Genomic DNA, 22994 nt, shown 5'->3' on the forward strand with positions numbered 1-22994 from the left:
ACACAGACCTACTACATGCTCCAGCATGCTTTATCCTCCTCTGAAAATTGTAATATTATACTATAGTTTGTATCCCTTAGACTAAAGGTAAGGAGATTGACCCTTCGCTAAGCCCCACCCTTTTTTCGTCAACTACTGCTACTCTGCCAAGCTGGAGGTACCGTGGAGCCGACACTGTCACTAACTGCAACTGAAGGATTTAAATATGCATTTGAAATATATATTCAAGATGTCAAACTGACTGAGCAGCGAAAAACAGGTTAAAAACAAAAGACAAGCTAAAGCCTATACATCACAATGTAAGAGTGAACGACAATATCGGAGCAACACTGTTCCTGTAAAGCAGGGCAGGTCTTTATTCACTGTTACAATCATTAAAAGCAAAAGCATGTCTATACATACAGTATACTTTCAGTAGTTACAGTAGCAAAGAAGTGCTAGTTCATGATTACTGTGCTGTACTTATGTTCTGTTAAATATTTGTGCCCATCTGACTTACTTAATAAATGTGTATCTCCTTTCAACCTCTCCAGGTAACCAGTTTTATTATTTCATGTGCTCAGGCACAACGTTCAACCGTGACTATCTTGAAACCCACAACACCAGCCTGAAAATGAAGAACATCTTAAACGGTTGCATGAGTTTGTATGGAGCCGAGCCGTATAGTTGTTGGACCATGGTCAGAATGGGCCATTGTTATGCTGTGATTAGCCAGTCTGCTTTCTAAGGTCAGGACTTAGCAAAGGATGAATTCGAATTCCAGTTCAACTTTAGAGAAGAAAAAGAAATAAAAGTAAAAGGACATACCCAGTGAAAGGAGGTAAAAAAAATTAAAAGTATCCTCGCAAACAGACAGAAAGAGACCGCTGGTAGACTGACAGATGAGACTAGAGAATCAGGCTGAGACGAGTCTGTACAATTAGCCAGTGTGATTAGATTAGACTACTGTGCTGAATAAAGCCTAGGGATATACTGGCCTAGTTGGCACACACACACACACACACACACACACACACACACTACCACAGCTTTTAATACTTGACAAGTAATCCAGACTTATGTAATTGTGTGCTTGTCACCACAGACAGACAGGTTGTCTAGCTGTCAGCTGTGTAATTGTGTCTACATGATGACAACAGTAAACTGCAGTCAATCAGGACACTGATGTTCAACAACAATCGCCCTCATTAGTCATTAGTCTGTATTGTCATCCTAGATTAAACAATGAAAGAAGCTAAAATGCTTGTCTGAAAACTTCTTTCAAATAAATGAAGCGTGAATGACAAATTCCACTGTGGATTAGATGCCAGGTGCTAGTTTGCAGCTTAATAGTTTCTTAACAAATATTTAAATATTGCATAAAAAAGGCCCAATGAGCTAATGTCTGCTTTGATTGATGCATGCTGATATTTTATGAGGCTACTGTTCTTTGTCTCTCAAGATAATAACCTCTCTTTGGATTCCGAGTCAAGGATTGTTGAAACTGCAGCATTTTTAAAATTCTAAAGGAGACACTGCCACCACAGCTTAAAACATTGCATCTCACTTGAGGGGGTGCTAATGTTGCTCTGATTACTATCAGTCTGTTTGAATTGAACGCCGTGGAGAGTGACTTTACAGTAGATGTGTTTACAAGTTCATGTTCCATCCCAGATAGCTGCAGTTAATTAGACCCTGTGTACACCAATGCAGATATTCTTAAAAGTGATAAAAACAATGTCTGTCTCCTGTGTTTAAAAAAATAAATAAATAAATTGTTCACACAACTTTGGTCTTGCAAAATATCTCTGTCCAGCCCAGAACGTGAAAAATTTGTGATTTGATGGCTGCCACCGTCTAACAAGCGCCGCTTCCAAAACAGTAAATAATTATTTAGGTATTTGAGAAATAAGTGGATAAAACGTACAACTATCACTTTATAATGTTTCTGAAGTAATGTTTCCCTGATGGATTACTTCTCTCCTTGATGGATTCTAAAAACATGTGACGGCTCGTAACTGCTGAACGTCGCTCTGGATAGAAAGTAAGTCTATTATTACACATGTAAAGTTCCTTTACATAGATTAAAAGTTTAAAAGCATTAAACATAACAAACGAGTGCTTTTACACTTTTATGGGAGAAGAACACAGAGCGTTGATGATGGAGGTGAAGTCAGGTTTTTATTGTGAGAGCTGCTTCATTCAGGTCGTTGTTTACTTACTGGCACCTTAACTGTGGCGATATGCTGTTCAATATTCAGCCAATATGACCCAAAATGATTACTTTAAATCCGGGTTACGGGTCGGGCTGCGGGTCGTGTTTCAACGGGTCGGACCGGGTTGCGGTACTAATTGGCCTGATGCGCGGGTTTGTGGTTCGGGTGCGGGTTTGTACGTCGCCGGGTCGGGTTGGGGCGGATCTTGAAAACTGGACCCGTGCAGGACTCTGACGTAAACCTTGAGAGGCCAAATCGTAGACAAAATATCCTTTTTCAAAAATATCTATACATGTAGAGAGGACCTTAGTCAGGACTCATTATTTATAACAATGACAATTAAGGATTACTATGATTTAGACCAATCCACTAATATTTTCTGTTTTGTTAAGACACCGAAGTGTCTGTTTGCTGTATTTACCCCAGTATTAACATCCACATCAACACCATCTCCATCCTCCACCTGCTGCTCCCCTCTCTCTCTCTCTCTTTCTCTGTCTCTCTCTGTCAATTCAGTTCAATTCAATACGCCTTATTGCCATGCCATTTCATATGTGTTGCCAAAGCACAGTTAAAATTTAAGACAGGGGAAATTCACACACAGTTAACAACAATGCATAAATACAAAATCATAGGCATAAATTTTAAAGGAAAAAAAACCTGAAGTGAAGGAGTAAATAAAAAGGCAGAGTGTGATTTGTGACAGGATGAACTATATGTTATTGTGTTGGTTGTCTCTTAGGCTGTGACATGCACTGACTGTCATCTTGCTGCATCTATGGCACTGACGCTATTTTCTCCAAGTAGATGTTTTAGTCTGGTCCAAGAGTAAATTAAAATCTTGGAGTTTACATTAAATTTTTGTAAAGAATTTTGTTCTGATTTTTTTCATATATATTGTAGCAGGAAATGTTGCTCTGTCTTCACCTGTCTGGACAGGCGGAGACAGAGTAATGTATGACCTGTAATGTTTCTTGTAAATGATCATTACTGTAAATGTAAGCTCACAGATTAAAACTTAATGTACTGTTAAACTGACACAACTAGATAGGTGTGTCAACTGGAATGTGAACTCTTCAGATGAAACCATCAGTACAGAGTGTTTTGTCTCAGCCAGATGTGCCAGTGCATGGCTGAGGCTCTCTCTCTCTCTTTCTCTCTCTCTCTCTCTCTCTTCATGTTCATCACTACTGTGGTGACAGACATCAGATTCTTTTCTGCTTTGAATCTGCTCTGGAGGAAAGGCTTGTTTATTTACAAACAACAACTTACTGGAATACATAAGACGTACAGTAGGTCAGGGTAAACTCAAGTCCAATCAACTGGACAAAGATCCTTTCCCGAGTCACTGTTACTCCAAGAGCACAGATATTCAAACATTATTGACAATGATCTCAGTCCGTTTACACACAAAAACTGCTAACATGATACAGACATTCAGAACGGTTTCATACTTTGCCTGAGCATGTAGACTGTTTTCCCTGTAGTGTGTGTAAATGTTAAACTGTGTCTTATCTCTTGTGGTGTGGTGCTGATGTCAACATATGGTCAAAAGTGGTCATATGTTTAATGAGCCTGGGCCTCAGCTGGAGAGAATAACTCTGCTCATCAAGTCCTGGGAAAAAAGTTTTTCTTAATGTATAGTAACCGTGACCTTTGGCTGATTAATGCAGAATGAGGTCAGCACGGAGTGACTGGAAAGCTCCAAAAGGACTCTGCGCTGCAGTTCTTTAACTGCATTATTATCACACTCATTTTCCTTAGTCAGCTTCTTGTCTCACTGCAGTTTTATGGCTGCTGAGAGACTGAACTGAGAGATTAAGGACTCATAACAAGTTGCTTCATGTAGAGTGTCACCTCTAATGTCCTTTTAGAGCATAATGGAATGAGCCATTAGGCCTGACCTATTTACCCCAGTCTCTGTTAAGATTCTGTTTGAAATGTCGTTGTGGTCCAGTGCAGTTTGTGGCATGAAGCCGTGGCTCCCAAAAGGAGGTCAATGGACCAGGAAACTGTATGGGGATCCACTGGGTCACCTCAAAATGGGCTATACTTACAGTTGGCGCTGATTTTTGTCATATTGAGAGAAAATTACATCCTGTTTTAGTTTGACCATGCTCCCTTCACATATTCTCAATGTGGAGTCAAGTCCAGAGGCCCCCATACAACCACTACATCGCAGCTCTGACAGTACTTTGCACCAGTGTCCCTCTATGTCCCCTTTCAACAGCAAAAGGCTAAGGCAATACCTGGTGTGCGTGCATGTAAGGACTTTCAGGATGGGTGACTGACTGTGCACCACTGTAAGTTGAATGTGTGATTTTGTATCCATACATGTGGATTGGAGGGTAACAGACAGTCACAGCTCTCTCTGGGGAGGCAGGTCCATCTGTTGGCTGTGCCGTCTGATTTTCTTCTTGCTTTTCTTTATTTTTTATTTTCTCCAGTCAGAGGGAACGAGATGAATTTTTGCTGCGTGACTGCAGCCTGTAATGTCGCTGCTGCCTCTAGCTTCTGCTTTTGCACATGCTGTGCTTCTTTGTGTGATCTTTTTTATGTGTGTGTCTCTGTATTCAAATATACCTGCAGATTTTCATGTTTACATACTTCTTTGAATGGCATGCAAGGTTGGATTTGTGTGTGCCTGTCTGTATTTTCGTGTTTATTCAGGTCTTTGCTGTAGAAAGTGTCTGTTCTTTTCATAGGGGCCTTAAAAGGCACCAGTGTTTTACTGAATGTAAATCATTTTATCCAAGACTGAACTGAATGGTTTGTTTAACTTGATCAAAGCTTCTTTAAAAGACGGGAGTTCCTCTGTTTTGGCCTTTTTGAGTATTTGCAGCTCTCCTTAAAGGAAACACATTACACTGATTTTCAGGTTCATGCTTGGATTTCTGCTTTCTACTAGAGCATGTTTACAACCATTTATGTTCAAAAACACTTTATTTTTCTTATTCTGTCTGCCTGCATATTGCTTTATTGACCGTCTATCGAAACACATTTCAGCTCCGGTCTCTGAAAAAACCCACTCTGCCCTGATTGGTCCGTGTTTTTGGTCTTCAGGGAACCTGTGTAAATAACTTTAACTGCACTGTATGGTGCCAGAAATGTAAAATAAGAAGACATTTAACCACAATTTACTGCTTCTTCACCAAAAACTTCGAAACAGCACAAGTTCCAGCAGGAAGCTCATCCAAAATGGGGGAGAAAAGAACAACATTTTCCTGATGTTTTCTGCCAGTAAATACTGCTATTTATATAGTAATTTAGTTGTAGTCATTTAAAAATCTGTAGGGAAGTCTAGTCATGGTCACAGTTGTGCCAGCAGTACAAGGAGCAAATGTCTAAGAGTATCTTTGTAAATGGATGCTAACAAAAAAAACAAGAAGCATCTCTGTTTGAAGTTATAGTTAAGTGTGAGGTCTCCTGCAGCTTTAATCTTGGGGTAAAGGCAAAGATTCAGTTAATTACCAACTTTTTAGTTTACAGTTTTTGTAGCTTTTGTAGAGAGGATGGTCTTTTCTTCCACTTTGGGGGTCTCTAGACACACCAGGGACACTTACTGAAAAGCCATGAAAAAGTACATTTTGCATAATATGTCACCTTTAATGTGTCATTTCACTGTCATTGTATTTTCTGGCGCTTTTCTTTCCATTTATGGAACGGTTGAATGGTTTGTGGTTGATTGCAGGAGATCAAAAGGCACTGGCGGAAAGAGTGTGTTTGGCTTTGCACACAGAAAACAAGCATATCGCCCCCTACGTCTCCTCTTAACTCTGTTCCCGAATATGCATAAAAGTCAACGAAAGTTCAAAAGTTGAAAGTTTATGACCTTACATTAGCTGTCTTGTGCAGCTTTGCAAAAAGGCTTCTTATTCTTAGAGATGTATTGCCTTTGGCTATAGAATTAGAAGTAAGAGGCTGGAGTTTTTTCTGTACCTTTGGAAGTAACGGAGCACAACAAGTGTTAGTTGAACCAACTTAAAAAGCCCTTAATCACAGTCTATGCATGTAAAAGCTGTAGAAATATGCATTAATCAGTGGGGGAATTGGAAAATGATGCTTTTGGTTGGCAAAGTATAAAATCCAACACTGTTTCTGAATTACCTCAGAAATATCTTCAGCAGTTCTCTACTACGATTTCTTGTTACTTCTCAGCTATCAAACACACAGAGAGATTTACCTGCTAGATAGTTCTTGGGGATCTAATTAGTGTTTTTAAACATGAAAATATTTTAAACTGATAACAAGAGCACACCACAGAAAGGCCCCTTTTTGCCTGTTAGTGAGGTTCACTGATTGTGACAGTTGTTGGCCTTATCCCTCCTTCCTGTCACTCTTAGTGTGTGTAACCTAATTATGTACACTTAAGGCTGTACATAATATGATTATGTACTGTTGGCAGCAAGAGACAGTAAACATTTACTGTTGATTTTGTGTGTTGGCCCTTTGTCACAGTCCAGAAAACAGAAAAAAAAATTCCTTAGCACCACATGCCAACTGTTTGAAAAAGTGTTCTAAATTTAGTGTCCAGATATCATGTATAAGGCTGTACTGCACACAGTTACCACTCCATCTGCTCTGTGTAGGTTTAGATAAAGAAATGGGAACGACAAAGCACGATGACAAATGTAATGTCTTGTCGCCACTGACTGGTTTGTGAAAGCAGTCAGGTCCCCCGTCAGTGTCAATGCTGTTTGCAGACAGGGTTTAAGTGGCACAACATTGTGCAGAGGAAGGGCATTGTTTTAATCATGAATGAGCACCACCAGATTTTCCGTCTGCTTTCACACACGTTAATTTGAAACACCGGTCCATTTGCTGGTGCTGGTGTGAATTTTGGCGCTCCACTTGGTTATTGTCAGTGTCATGTTGTATTGTGCTTAGAAATACTTCCTCTTTCTCTGGCAAAGCAACTTACTAAGTGAATAAATCTTAAATGTCCCCAAAGGCTTGCCTTCCCTGGACCAGCTGACACTGTCTGGGAGCTGCATTGTGCCCTTTTGACACAGCTCTGCCTTTTCAACAACATAGTGAGGAGAAATTATAACAATAATTAACTACATACAAGAACGGATTTTTGAAATATGTGAATTGATTCTTGTGTGAATCAATTTTTCCTCCCACCCCTATTGAATAATTAAACTCTAGGGGTGGGGGTAGACACAATGGCTCTAACTTTGTAATTTATTTGCAGTAACTTTGCAGTAAATCCATCAAGACTGTTTATACAGACTCACACACACACACACACACACACACAGACTTATAATGCACTACAACTAACTTGTTATTGGGAATGCATCATTTTTATTATACTATGTGCACTATTGTTTTTTTAATGTTGTTGTTTTTTGTTTCCCCTTTTGCACCCTTTTTATTTAAAAAAACACAACAACTGCCCGTTATCATACTATTTTTGAATGAGGACAAATTCAATCATAAAAAAACTATGAATCAATTTTTAATATAACCTTCTTTCACATGAAAAATTGGTTGTTGTTTTTTTAAAGAAAATGCTTCATAACCCTATTTACTATATGTAACATATATCACATTCTCTAGTATCTATTTTATATTTAGGCAAAAACATCAACAAATGTCTCCTTCAAACAACTGTATTTATTCCAGGTTTCTGGCTAAATTTTACAAGATTACATTTGAACTCATCATGATAATGTTATAATATAGCATCACACAATACTCATTTTTACTGAATAAAGCTTAAACGCATCATTATATTACATAATGCAACCTCAGTGAGCTGTTAGTTCAGGCCATTGGCTGTTAACAGCTAACAGCTAACGCTAAGTAGCTCTCCACCTGCCAGATTTAACACAGATTTATTGTTCATAATGTCACATTATCAGGGTAAAAATAGGGTGCGTCCCCTGACGACAGTGAGTTCATTGTGTCCCTTTGTGCCAAAGGCATCCCAGGAAAGATCTCTGTTTATCCCAAATACATTTTCTTCTGTACCCAGGATGACGGGACAATGGGACGATGGGGCGATGGGATGACAGGACCTTGTTGGTTTTGAGTTCTGCCTTTTAGTCTGTCAAAAATTTAGACAGAACACATTGGCCACTGCCATCGCTGTCATCTTATAGCTAGGCAGCTGGCAGTTAACAAGACGAATATCGGCCGATTCTGATGCTCAGCCAATAAATTGTTGCACCCTCACTTGTACTGGTGTTAAGGCTCAGACACAGTGGCGAGTCTAGCTCGTTTTGAATCATGTGCTCTCTCATTGCTGTTAAGGAAATGCTTTTGTATTTTCTTCTTCACTTTCAGGTAATCACTCTCTTCCTTTTTGTGGCAACAACTTCACACCACTGATCATTCACAATGCCAGAATCCATGTAGGGCGAATGTGGTCAATCTACAGCGACACAGTAGGCCTTTCTTTCTTTTTTGCAGTCTTACTTTGTCATTTCAACTAATAAAACAGATTACCTTGACATAAAAACCCTGTTGTGTGTTGCCGTGGCAGCAAGTCCAGTGGAAGTAGTTAACAGTATCACCAGAAGCAGGCCTGTGCTGGTGGCCATATAACAGTCTGATGTTCACCAGGCCCTTTGCAGCTCATCACTTAACAGCCACTTCACATCTGTTGTTTTGCTCAATAGAATGACATCACATGTATGAGCCCGGTGTTTATGCCTAAAGACAATCTCGCTTTTGATTTCTCTTTTAATCTGTCCAGTCTTTTCCTATCTTTTGTCTGGGTTTATTGCTCAAGACAGTTATCCAATCAGCTCGGCTACTAAATAGCACATCAGGAGACATTTAAAGCAAATCCTTGGAGAGCCTTTGAGGACAGGCCTTTGATCAGTTGTCTCTTTATGGAAGTGTAGGCTAATTTTGCCTGATGGCTCTTTCTCTTTATAGTCTTTGTGTGGAGCTTTTCTGTCAGTATGGATTGTCAGATTAGGGCCTATAGCTTTAAAACACATCTGCAGTTATCAATTCAACACAACACACACACACACACACACATTAAAGCCTATAGAATAACCATTTGCTCTTTATTTATTTGTACACTTATTTAGTTATTTCTCTGATGCCTGATGTCTCTTTTCCTTGTTCTTGGTCTCTGCAGCCCTTTTTATCTTTGTTGTGCCTGTTAAAAATTAAATGTCTAGATTAGTGCAGCCACCTGTCAGATTTAAGTGGTGTTTGTCATTGCAGCTGCTGAGACTGCTGAGCTTTTATAAACTTCTGTTACCGACATCAACTACCTTTCCGTCTGCTTTTTCAAGTATGTGTCCGTCTGTCTGTCTGTCTGTCTATCTGTCTGTCACCATCACTGCCCCTCTTCCTGTCTGTCTGTCTGTCTGTGCGTCCGGCCTCTCGACACTAGAGTTGATGCATAGCCAGATTAAGCCTGTCAGATTTGTCACAGTTGGCTGGCAGTCGGCGTGACACAGAGCCAGATCAGACAAGGATGTGACGAACGACACCTTCAGCCTACCTTTGTTTGGTTTTGCTGTGCCAGTCATTTTGTGCATCATTTCACACATTTTTTTTCCCGTGGCAAATGATTTATTAGATAATTCCTTAGAAAAGTGAAAAAATAAAAAGAGGTTATTTTTTCAGGCATTTCTGCTTTCTACTTGAGAAAGGTAGACGATGATATGCACCAGTGATATCGGCTCAGTAAGTTGCCAGAAGAAAAAGGAATTCTTGGAATGAGACAAAGTCCCAACAAACAGCTTTATTTAACTCACACTAAGTGTGCTCTCAGGAACAGCTTAGACACTTAAGTACAGAAAAGGAAAAACAACCTGACAAGGTGTTTGTTTCATTCTTGCAAAGAACCCAATGCAAAGAGGTCTTGGAACCTACAACATGTAAGTATAGGGTCTGTGTAACTTATCAGTTCAATTTTCCGTATAGACAATATAAATGTGAAAATTTAATTCAACTTTCTAAAATTGTAGTTTTTGTTTGTCAGATCAGTATGTACTGAAGTGGGATCTGTGCGCAACCATGAGTGGATGTGATTTTTTTAAATACATGCATGACAATAAGTGAGACAATTGACCCTCAGCCAGCCAGTCAGATGTAAATTAAGTCAACAGCTGCTGTCGGCAGTCCAACACACAAACAGAAATTAAAAACTCTCAGATTTTCTATTTTTTAATTTCTGTTTTTCTATCCAACATTCTACAAAAAAAAATTAGAAAAAGGAGTCCATAATCTTAATTTTACAGTGGTCTGACAAATGAAAAATCAGTTTTAGAAAAACTAAATTCAATTTTCCAGTGTTCTGATTTTCATTTTTATATGCGAACTCTGATGTTTGAGTCAAAACACTGCCTGCAACGAATCAAAGACACTAATGGACAACTGGCCAGTTTGTGGTAGATTGAGCATGTATTTACAGAATCCCAAGGCCACTTGCCAACAAATTTGATCAAATTGGAAATTGTAGAAACATCCAATTATATACATCTTTACTAATTTTGCTCTTGCCTTTTTGTCACATACACCATGAAATTAAATACATGGAATATATTATGCTGACTTGCTTTTTCCCCACATACATCCACACACATCAGGAGCAATTTGTGGTGTAGTGCCTTGCTCAAAGATACTTGTGACCTGTGAATAGGAGCCAGGGATCTACATTACAATTCTAGTTCCTACTTTAAAGTTCCCAATGTTAAAAAAGAGGACAAGAGAGGCTTTGAAATAATTACAGTGAAGCAGGTGCAGTCTGCAGGTTTGAAGGACAGATGTAAGGAAAAGGCAAGTGGAACTGTGACTGAAACTGCTGTGTACACAGACTCAAAACTCTTTAGTTAAACCATAAGGTGCTGAAGCTGTGGTAGTGCTGCTATTGTTGTCTACAGTTAAATAGTGGCGTTTTCGTTTAGAGCTGAAATGAAACACCTGTGTAAGTGATTAACCAGGTGTCTGATTAATCACTTACAAGAAAATAACTTGACACCTGCCAGCCAGTGACAACTGATAATTCTCAGTGGCTGTGGTGTAATGCACAGCAGGTGGGTACCATTAGGTTCAAGTACAGGTTCTGAAAATAGGACTAAATCCAGTAAGACCAAGTGGGCTATAAAAACACAGTCTTTACACAGTGTATCATTCATAATATGCAAAATAGCTTATTAGATAAAACTTTGCAGGTTTGACACTGGTAAATCCTCATTACACACTGTCAGCAGTTTCCATAGAGAGAATGTTTTTGTGAGAATAATTCCACCTGAAACTTTACATAGCCAGGTCAGGATTTCCAAGGTAACAGGGACATTGTTTTTCTAATAATCCACATTTCCAAAGCTATCTCCACAGCTCGATACCACAAAAGGTCAGTCAATAAAACATGTTTTTGTCTCCTGATTTGGGTGAACTGACCCTTTAACCAAAGTTCTGACCCCAAAATACTCAGGAACTGAATGATTGTTTGATGATTTATCCATGTACATACAGTAAGCAGCTGTCCTTGTTTTCTGTCCTTGCAAGACAAACAGTAGGACACAGAGAGACAGTAGCTGCTGGGCTCAACCTTAAGAGGCCTCTTTAACTGCAGCCTGGCCACAAGCCAAGCTCGTCAAACAGGAGTACAGTATGGATGGGACTAATGAACCAGACTAAAGTGGATCTTCCATTAATCATTTGAGGTCTTGTATAATCTTCATCTATCCATGTGTAACAGAGTGGCTGTGTCCTTAAATGACCTTTCATCTGCCGTCAGCACACGTACTCTGCATTATCAAAAGATCGTCATGAACAAATACTGCACTGCAAATAAGTTGTCTTATGTGAACTAAAAGATCATTAAGTAGCTCAGAAGTACATTCATTAGCTGAACAGAAATGATAAAGTGTAAAATGGTTTTAGTAATCAACCCAGGTTTATAAACCCTTGTTAGACCTCTTGTTTCATTAAAACCTAATTTCACTCCCCACACACAACAAATCATTGACTCATGCATACTAAGGAAAAAAACAACAACAATAAACACAATTAAAATTGATTAAAAAAGAAACAATTTTACCAAGTCCCCTCCTTACTTGTGGTATAAGCACAGATATCAAGGAAAAATCCCCAAATCGACAAAATCTGCAAGTCTACAAAATCTAATGAAACGATCCCAGCATGACATGACACCATGTGGCATATGGAATAAAACTAGATTGCAGCCATGGCAGCCGGAACACGGCACAGCTGTGCCCACTGGAATTGTCCCTCCTGGCTCACAAACAGTCAAAATTGCAAGACAATCGAAAGAAGAACACAAAAACGCGGACTAATTCATCTTGTAAGCAGCCTAACTTAAGTGGATCATAACATATCAGGTACGGAATTAAACTGCAAATGCTTTGGTTCAAAATGAGACCAAACATTTTTATGAATGTCACTTTTTGAGCCACGATGAAGACCAAAATGTGGCCTTCAAATGAGGGTGAGATCTTGGTTTTAGCTGAGCCAATTTACATAAAACTTGCAGCCCCTAGCGGCCAGTTGAGAGGAGTGAGGAATAAGCAGTTAATGATGACATAAAACAGGTTTTTAACTTCAACTATTGTAATTCACCACAACAACAAGAGGTCCTTGAGCATACAAAATATTAGGCTGATTGGTCCAGTAGTTTGCCAGATTAGCTGCACACAGACAGATAATCACACTCACACAAGCACAACTGAAAGCATTATCCCCTCCACGCTCACGCATACTTGTTAAACCTGCAGGTTGGATATGGCCCACAAAGAAGATAGAGCGGACCTTATGTAGCCCGACAGGCCAAACATGACAAAGCACTCTGCTGCTTAAATGCTTTGAGCATGCAACAACAATCAAAGGCGATTAAGATGAGCATTTTTATCAGCTCTCGTCATCTGGATTTTGACAGCTGGACAATAAAAGAACAACTATTTAGAGACTGTAAAATTGAGGTGGAAAGAGAAGATCAAGATATTTGAGTATCCAAACCAGGCATCGCTGCCTGATGGGCATATTCAGCAGTGTCTGTGTGTTTTTTGTTTTTTTTCCTGCACATTGTGTGTCCACAGTTGCCCCCATTGTTTGAGTCCAAAGAAATCAAACTGAGTATCACCTTCAGCCGTTTATAATCTCACAGACATTCGCATAGCTTTATTGTCCAGCACTGAGACATTTCATATTTCCTCTAGCCAATACTGTTAGATAAGAGACAGACCAAATATAAACAAGTCTATGAGAGCTACATTTTTAAGTGACTCTTTTTCTCCACGTCTGTTGCAACAGAACTCTGAATCACCTCCGTAGCCCCAGTTCTTGGTTTGTTATGCAATCACATTCTCAGCATGCTTGAATTTTCAGTGTAACAGATGCGACCAGCCCCATGGTTTAATAGTCTGCTCCCCAATCCATGTTTGCCTGTCTGACTGCTGTCTCACTGATAAGCACATGTCCCTGTGTGACCCAGCAGAGGAGTCAGAGCTGGCGCTTAGAGTTGCTATAGTCATCCCCGTATGTTACAAGTACAGACAGATTGTACACACAGAAACATACCCCAGTACTAATAATGCTATAATGCTTCCTTGACGTACTCCAGGGAGGTCGGGGGTCAGAGGTCATGTGCAGCCCCATAACAGCAGGACTGAAGCTGGTAAAACTAGTCATTATCAAGGTTTGTCTGTGCCTTTTTTCAAATACAGTCTATCGAGGCCATCTCACAGTGTTTTTTGTATTATTGGAGTTCATTATAAGAGACAGTAACACAAATACTGTCTGTAGTGGGGATTCTCAAAAACGTACTGTCCATGTCAGAGACCCTAAGATACTGTAGAACCACATCAGAGGAATTTTGCCTCAGAGCGGCCAAAGAAAAGCCTTTGGTTGCAACTTGTTTTACAATAAAAAACAATTTATTATTATTTAATTGCATAGTAGCGCACAAGCCTGACACCCTCTCTCCAGACACTTGACTTCTCAATGATGTTTAAGAGGTTTTGAGGCATAATTCAATCACTGTATATTTGATAAGTGATACCATCCACAACAGGCGCTGAACACATTAAAAAAGCAAGCTTTGGTAGGTTAAAGGGACAGTTCACCCCAAAATCAAAAATGCATACTTTTCCTCTTACCGGTAGTGCTATTTATCAATCCAGATTGTTTTTGTGTGTTATTGAGTGTTGAGGATATTGGTGGGGACAGAGATGTCTGCTTTGTCTGCAGTAAAATGGAACTAGATGGCACTCAGCTTGTGGTGCTCAGAAAAAAAAAATACTTTTAAAAATTCAACAGCAGTGTCTCTTTCCAGAAATCATGACCCACTTATTCAAGATAATCCACAGACATTGTTGTGAGCAGTATCATGGAGGAACTATTTTCTTTGAACCGAACTACACGTGTCAACCCTATCGCCATACCGAAGGAGGTGCGTATCTACTGCTGGCTCACTTAAGACCACTGAACTTGCAAACGTTACAGCTCAGCAAAGGAGGACGCCTTTAATGTTTACTATCTGGAACACGAGCCTCTCGTCCATGAGTAGATGCGCGCTTCCTTCTTTGGCGGATGTAGTTCGGTAGAAAGAAAATAGTTCCTACATGATATTGCTCACAACAAGGTCTGTGGATTACTTCTGGAAAGAGACATTGCTGTTGAGTTTTTCAAATGTATTTTTTGGCACAAGCCGAGTGCCATTTACTGTAGTTCTATTATATTGGAGAGAAGGCAGACATCTCTATGGCTGATATCTCCAACATTCAGCAACTCACACCAAAACAATCTAGACCAATAAATAGCACTACAGGTAAGAGGAAAAACATGTAATTTTGATGTCAGGATGATCTGTCCCTCTAAAGTTAATGATTTAAGATTGTGGTTTAAATCTGCTGTGTCTCATGCTAGAACTGCAGACCTTTTCTCTATTAAACCAAAGCCACCTTAATCAAGCTCTGATTACCAAAACATACGCATAAAAAAGTGAAATAGAGCTGTAGTTGTTAGGAGCGGATATTGAAAAACAAATTAAATATGTTGTATGTAAACATTTTGCTGAAAATGCAGTGCTTAGACAAGTAACGCAGGTCACAGGTTTTTCCATTTCCTTGTCAATGACAAACTTAACAAAAGTTGAAAGAGAAAATAGCTTCACTTTTCCTTTTCTACTTTAGTTTTAAATGTTGCTCTGCTGCTGTGGTGTTTTTCAGACTTTTGTGCTCTCTGTGTTGCTCAGACTTTGAAGTCTTACAGCGGGATAGATCCAGAGATAAGACAGGAGAACATGAGGTGTCCTTAAATGACCAGAGCACAGACAAACATCCACCTGGGGCCTCAAATATCATCGTCAAACAGCAAACAGCGTTAATATACACAGCCTGTCATGATGAGTAGCTGTCCTCAGATGACCCAGAGGACAAACAGATAGGCCACAGTAGTAGTGGTAGTTGTAGTAGTAGTTTTTTGTCCTCGTATCACCCCGTAGACAGACAGTCAGCGGGGTCAGGCTGAATTGACTCACAGGTAGTCCACAGAAAGAGCTTGTGCGTCAGGTTGGAAGAAATTGGTTATTATTTACAGGAACAATCCTACCTGATAAGCCATTGAGGGTTTGCGCTGTGCAGTAGTTTTATATGGAATATAATGTAACATTTATATGATGGAATCAGATATAAAGTCCTTACTCCAGGACTCTGAATAGAGCATATGATGTTTTAATTTCTCCTCCAAAATAGAGCGATACAGTGGGATTTAATACACGCCATACAATAATGTCGTTATCAGTTACTGGAATATGCACACGTTGTAAAAATTCCACTTCTTAATTTGTGTGTCTTTCTGTTGCGCTTTCATTGTTCCAACTCTGACAAGAATAAGTTGGGAAATGCTCTGTCATTACATTTAAGAAGGGCAAATAAATTCTGGGGCTTTCCCCTTTTCTTGTTAGGTGTCATAAATCAACAGTTTACTTTTGTCAGCTGCTCCAGTTGTGTGGCAGCTGGTTTGTTGGTATGTGGTACCAGAGAGTCTTTGGTTCCTAAATTGGGGTCCTAGGGCCAGCAGAGGTCCTTAATAAGGTTTCAGAGGATTCTCAGCAACGTGTTTTCATACTTACAGTACTTCCCTGCTTACAGGAAAGTACAGAGAATATATCAGGTCAGGATGACATGTAAAGGTGGCTGCTCTGACTGATTTGAGGAGTGGGCCATAAGACTAAAGATAAGATCTAAAATTGTGATAAGTCATAGATTTTGCCATACAGTTTATACTGCAGAACTATCCTTTCAATGTCTCTGTCAGTATTAAAGGGAAATTTCAGTTTATTTCAACCTGTCTCCTATCGTCCTAAATTTGTTTCAAGTGACTAGTGACATAAAAATAATAGCATGTTAGCCGTTAGCCTAGATACAGCCAGGGCGCATAGTAGCGTCAGACCTGTTAAAATTTAAGTGAACGGGCATACTTCAAGTGCAAAGTTAGTCCATTAAACAAGCTTTTTTTTCCACAAAGGCTGCCTCATATTGTTAAGATAAATGTCAGAGAACATATAGAAAACGACATGTAAATGCGTTGTCTTACCTTACCGGTGTGGTGCCATGTTTGTTTACCATTTAGCTCTGCTTTCCAAAGCGCGGCTGAAATATATCTCGCAAGCTCTAGATAAAGCCCAGCTGGATACAGGTGGAGGTGTCTCGTCCTCGGTCACATCCAGACCATGAAAATAAGGCTGCAACCGGTCCCATTCCTTGCAACAGAGGCATTCCTCTTCTGTGGGCACTGGGGCACAGCATTCACAGGTACACCACCAATCTCCAGAGCTACGCAGCCTTGCAGCAGCCATTCGTCCTCTACCTGTTGCGCCTCTCTCTCTCTCTCTCCTCCTCCGTTCTTCAATTTCACGAAGCTCTTCGTCAGTGTATTCTGGCTCAATTAAATAAGGGCGTCCATCAAACTCTCCAAAATCAAATTCCTCCTCCACAAAGTGAAAGTCTGGCAAAAAGTCAGCTATTATTCTATAAATCTTTCATAAAATAAATGAATTAACTTTTCAGGCTACTGTCCGGTTCTGCCTTCCAGCTGTTGCTGCTTGTTCAGGCACGCTATAAGATCGCTGCTTGTTCTCACGATATTTCGGCCGCGCTTTGGAAAGTAGAGCTAAATGGTAAACAAACATGGCACCACACCGGTAAGGTAAGACAACACGTTTACATGTCGTTTTCTATATGTTCTCTGACATTTATCCTAACGATATGAGGCGGCCTTTGTGGAAAAAAAGCTTGTTTAGTGGACTAACTTTGCACTTGAAGGTTGCCCGTTCACTTACGTTTTAACAGGTCTGATGCTACTATGCACCCCGGCTGTATCTAGGCTAATGGCTAACATGCTAACTATTATTTCTATGTGACTAGTCACTTGAAACAAATTTAGGACGATAGGAGATGGGTTGAAATAAACCGAAATTTCCCTTTAAGCCTTTGTGGGCAATGTTTCAGTGAGCAGGATTGCTTTATGACAACATTGGATTAATGATCAATTATCTTTTCATAAATGTGATGACATAAACATATCTGCCGGGTTATTAGCACTGCAACAAACGACTATTTTCATTGTTGATTAATCTGTCAATGACTTTCTTGATTAATTGATTAGTTGTTTGATCCACAAAACATCATAAAATTGTAAAAAAAGAAATGTCAATCTGTTTCCCAAAGCCCAAGATACCATTCGCAAATGTCTTGTTTTGTCCACAGCCCATATTCACTTTACTGTTATAGAGTATTAAAGAAAATAGAAAATATTGACATTTAAGGAGGTGGCATCAGAGAAGTTTGAGGATTTTCTTCATATCTCCATAATGCCATATTTTATTTAGTAGGAAATCATGAACAGTAAATCCTGTTAAAATGACAAACTCTTTGTGAATGTGGGTTTAGGGCTTATTATCCCTTAAAAACATTTATTTCCATATTTGTTTCTTAGCTAACCTGAAGAATACATTCTCTTATGTGTCCATCTAACACTGTTTGAATTATGTGAAACATTTAGGCTGACAGTTTTATCAAGCTCTGGATGAATAAAAGGTCAAAATTATGGAGCAAAATTATCTGCAGAGGTCTCTTCCTCTCGAAAACAAAAGTATGTGGTGATTTAAAGCAAAAAAACACTCAATAAAGCAGTTTCATGTTCAAAAAATCAATGATTTTTGGACACTCATCATACAGGGGTTGCAAACTATGATGGCTGACTCAAAAACGTGCATGCCCCTATCTAGAGCCAGTGTTTGCTTTGTTCCTTCTGGGCTACCGTAGTAAGATGGCGTTGCAACATGGTGATCTTCATAGACGAGGACCTGCTCCCTGTGTAGATATAGACGGCTCATTCTAAAGTAACGAAAAAAAACAATGATTCTGATTTTCATGGTATTATACACTAAAGACAACATTCTAATCATATTCAATTTCTGCCAATATATTCCCCTAAATACTACAAAATTAACTAAGGGGACACTTGACATTTTAACCTTTTGGGGCCCGCTGTTGTGATAATACCTGATACCTGATACCTGATACCAATACCTGATAATACCAAAATTGCTGCATCATCTTTCAGCCTGTGAACCAGTGAACTCTACTGGCCTCAGCAGGGATAAACTTAAGATTACCAGACTTAACACACACACACACACACACACATGCACACATGCACACACACACACACAAAACCTATCTCTGTGTGGATTCACAGGCTGCTCCTCTCAATATCAAACACAGGATTAATCTGTGATAATTCTGCTCTAACGCTGTAATCAATTAGTCTAGTGTGGCGGCCTCCTTTCTGCCCTCCTCCCTCCTTTCCTTTCCTTTCTGTTCATTTCCTCTCCTCTCCTTGACTTTCACGAAACTCATTTCATTCCATTTTCTCCACCATGGACTTTGAAAGACTCTGGACATTGCCTTGGCTTTATCACAAGCAGACAAAATGATGAATCACTGGTAGGGCATATAATGAAGTGAATATCCCTCGACATCACGGCAGCCCAGTTCTCGCCTTTACTTTTCCATTTGTCGGGGCACAAGCTGTTGTGTGTATCCTTACTGCGATAAGACTCGATAAGTACAGGCAAATGCAGCAGAGATAAGACTAGCTAACTGAGATCTGTCGAGCCTTTCCAAACCTCAGACAGGGCGTGTGTTTGTTTACAGTCTGTCTGCTTTTTCCACCAACAAATTCCTCCTTTCCTCCCTTCTCTCGTCCCGCAACATTTCTCTTCTTGAACTTTGTTTGATTTCTGTCTCTCTCTGTCCTCCTTTTCTGAAAATCTTTTTTTCTCCCTTTTTTGTTGCCTTCTCCTCTTCCTACAGGATGTTTCCCTTGTTTATTCTCTTAAACATCTGCCTTTCTCCTATGCGATTTCCCTTTCTCCCCCCATCATACTCCATCCCTCTATGTAATCTATCTCGCCAACACCCTCATTTTATCTTGTTTGTTCTCAATGACAACAGAAACAGTAGCTGTTGTTACTCTTAAACCGGTTTTCCTCCGATCCCCCCACCCTCCTCTTCCCCTTCCTCTCTTTTGGATTTTATTTCTTTCCCAGTCAAAAAAAGCACTTGGCACTTTTGAAATGTAAATAAAGTTTTGTTGTTTCCTTAGCCGTAGCCTCCTCCAGCCCTGTTTATCAGGCAGACTTCAAAGTGGCACACTGACATGTGGCTCTATCTTTCCCCTGCTCTGTGAAATAGGGTCACAGGCAGCACTTGGCTTTCAGAAAAACTTTCCCTTTCATGTAAGAACCTAGTGGGTGAGAGGAACTAAAGGGGGCCATGCCAGCCAGCCAGCCACCCACCTGCTATCCAAACTGAGACACACACTGCGGCTCGTCCTCTGCTGTGTGTGTGGGTGTGTGCGTGGGTTGATGTCGATGAGTGTTGTTTTTTTGTGCACTTTTCTCAACTGGTCGTTGCAGGCCAGCAGTCAGCCCTGCCCATGTTTTGCTTGGGTATATCTATTTCGCCTGTTGTTTTTTGGTATCTCATGATTTTATTCACTGAATTTCTCCTCTGTCTGTGTTTTTTCTTTCTTTTCTATAGCCGTGGTGCCAGTGTGAGAGCGCCTCAGTGCCTCGTGCTGAGTTTGGGACTGCAGCAACGGGACAAAAGACATAAACGAGGGAGGACGGGAGTCAAAGAAACACGGGAACAAGCCTGCAAAAACGCTCAGAGAATCAGAGGAGACGGCATGTTGATTAGAGCTGAGTTTAAGAGAGAATCCTGACTGTGGGGGAGACGGAGGCAGACAGAGAGACTGAGAAATAAATAGATTTGAAGCTCACAGACACAAAAGAGGCTGAGAAGCTCACCTGCATCCAGACAGGTTGAAAAATTGATAGACAGACAAGAATTCATGGTGCTGGCCATGGCTGTAGGCCTGCTGTTGGGAGGATAGAGTTCAGATCAACCACATCCACACTGCAACTTCCTAAACCTTCATCCATCCTCTTTTAACCTGACCTGAAGTCAGTGTCTCAGACCCAAGACCCCTCCATCTCCTCCTTTTGTGCCCCTCTTCCTCTTAGCCATCACCACATTGCCCAGGTCCTGCAGTAGCAAAACTGTCAAAAGACAGTTATATAATCGCACAGACTAGATAACCAGTCAGCTGTATTCACGCACATGGACTGTTGATGAAGAAAGATGGCAGTGAGACTGGCAGGCGCCGTCCCTTCCTCTCGGCCACCCTCCCTCCCTCCAGCGGCCGTGGCTCGGACCGGTTAAGGTTTGTCTGTTGGCATCCATCGCAGCATCGGCAGCAGCTGGCAGAGCGCGGGAAGGAGCAGTATGCAGGAAACTGACTTACCGGCCACAAATGCCTTTAAAGGTAAACACTGATTGTGTGTGTGTGTGTGTGTGTAGATGGGTTTCTCTGTACTAATGTATAAATATACATAAATATATGTATTGTATCTATGTCTGTGTAAAAGAAAACGTGTCCTGATTCAACTGTCAAGCATCTTTTGAAAACATTCACAAAAGTTAGGTTTTGGTGTTTAGCAATCTTGTAGCCCATCACCTCTCCTCTGACGACGATAAGCCTTTGGGGGCAATGTCTAATATTTTGAGAGATCTGGTGTAGCAATCATATATCCAGACCAAGACTTCTTCCATGCACCGGTCATCATACAGTTCGTTTAGGACCTTGAGACTGGTCAAGACAACATTTGGGCTAATCTCTATCAACAGATATCTGCATATGAATGCAGATACATTTTTAAGAAAGCTAATAAAAAGTTCGACAGCTTATGGGATTTTGACTGCATTTTGGCCAAATGCTTTCTGCCTCTTTTGCCCTCCACTCGAACTGTTTACCTGCTGCTCAGACGTGATTGATCAATACCACTTGAATGACAAACAGAAACCAGAATGCTACCAATTATCCTGTTGTCTACAGATTCTGCATACATACGCAGATACCTGTTTATAGAGATTAGGGTCTGTGTCCACAGTGTTGTTTTACAGAGCACCAGCGTTATTTTTCAATTGATCCTAATAAGAAGAGAGTGTAGGAAAAGTGCTGCACCCAACATCTATTTTTCAGAGCACTCCAGCTTTTTTTGTGTGGCCGCTCCAAGGGCTTCTACTTGAAAACCTCCCAACTTTTCAGAAAGGCACTGGTGTCATCATTTCCGCTCCTTTAGCTACTGTCTGTTCCAAGCTGTATGATATATCAGTCAGAAACTATTACAAAGACAAAAAGCCCATTCTTGAGAGCAGATTGCTCAGACACTGAATGTTGCTGGTAAGTATTGTGCCTTTATCATCGTACGTGTTGTAAGCTTCTTGTTCACTGTGTAGTCGACCCTCTGTTAATATGGAATTACATTATCTAACTAACATTAATGTCAAAATATGTTTGTCACAGAAACAAAACCCACAAGTAGTGCAACATTGACAAAGCACTGAGAGCATTGTTTTAATGAAGCACTGGGATGAAGTGTTTCCCAGTGCCCTGCCACTGCTTTTGTACCAAAGAAAAACACTATGTGGACACACCCCTTTAGAGTGTTTATCAGGTTCCCATAATAAATCTTCAACCTCAATGATATGTCTTACTAATAGAATTGAACAAGCAACTATATTTTTATTGTGAGGTAAAGTGTTAAGTTAAATCCAGTCTATTTTCTAATGTGATTTTCTCTTTAGTCAGCTTAGTCCAACATTTTTTAACAGATCATTTCAACAGGAAGGCAGCCCATGAGGCCTAAAGTCTGATAAGCCTGTAGGAGACATTCGGATAGTGACATATTTAAGAGTGTCTGCACAAGGTCTAAGAATGTTAGAGGTTTTAGACATCCATACCATCACCAAATTCACTAGCTAATTAATGTTGATGCTGCAACTTGGCCAACTGTGTCCAAAATCACTCCCTTTTTACTTCATAGTTCACTCTCTTTACTCTCTTTACTCTCTTTTTGGGTGTCCGACTTTTGAGTGTAAGATTTAGGCTCTACACAGTGCCCTCATACAGTGAATCAAAAAAGTAATGTCCATGGTATGTACACCCCTTTCTGTTAATAATCCCACAATGCATTAGGGCAAATTAAAGTCAGGCACTGTCTGTTAGTGGCGTGAAATGGTGATAATTAGTAAATGTCCAAAATCTCAGTTTTCTGCTCACTACAGTGTAACCTATTGAGTGTCCATTATATAGAGAGTAGCGCATAAGTGATTGGTGAGGGATTATGGACAAAGCCTACAGAATGAGAATGAGGCTGTCTTCCTTGTTCACAGCAAACATTTTGACTTGTCATAGTAGGACTTTTGAAGTGACAGTGACAGTGTGCAG

At 40.1% G+C, this 22994-nt stretch overlaps 1 protein-coding gene across 1 annotated transcript in view; it reads left to right on the forward strand.

The window, feature by feature from the left end:
* The window catches only part of LOC117266082 (low-density lipoprotein receptor class A domain-containing protein 4-like), a 274585-nt gene that overhangs the window by 76068 nt on the left and 175523 nt on the right, over window positions 1–22994 (forward strand). Inside the window, exon 2 of the mRNA XM_033641031.2 lies at window positions 20243–21029. Within this exon, the coding sequence (XP_033496922.1) occupies window positions 20990–21029 (40 nt within the window). The 5' untranslated portion in view covers window positions 20243–20989. The remainder of the gene's footprint in view (window positions 1–20242; window positions 21030–22994) is intronic.

The sequence above is a fragment of the Epinephelus lanceolatus genome, chromosome 10, assembly GCF_041903045.1.
Source record: "Epinephelus lanceolatus isolate andai-2023 chromosome 10, ASM4190304v1, whole genome shotgun sequence".
Taxonomy (NCBI): Eukaryota; Metazoa; Chordata; class Actinopteri; order Perciformes; family Serranidae; genus Epinephelus; species Epinephelus lanceolatus.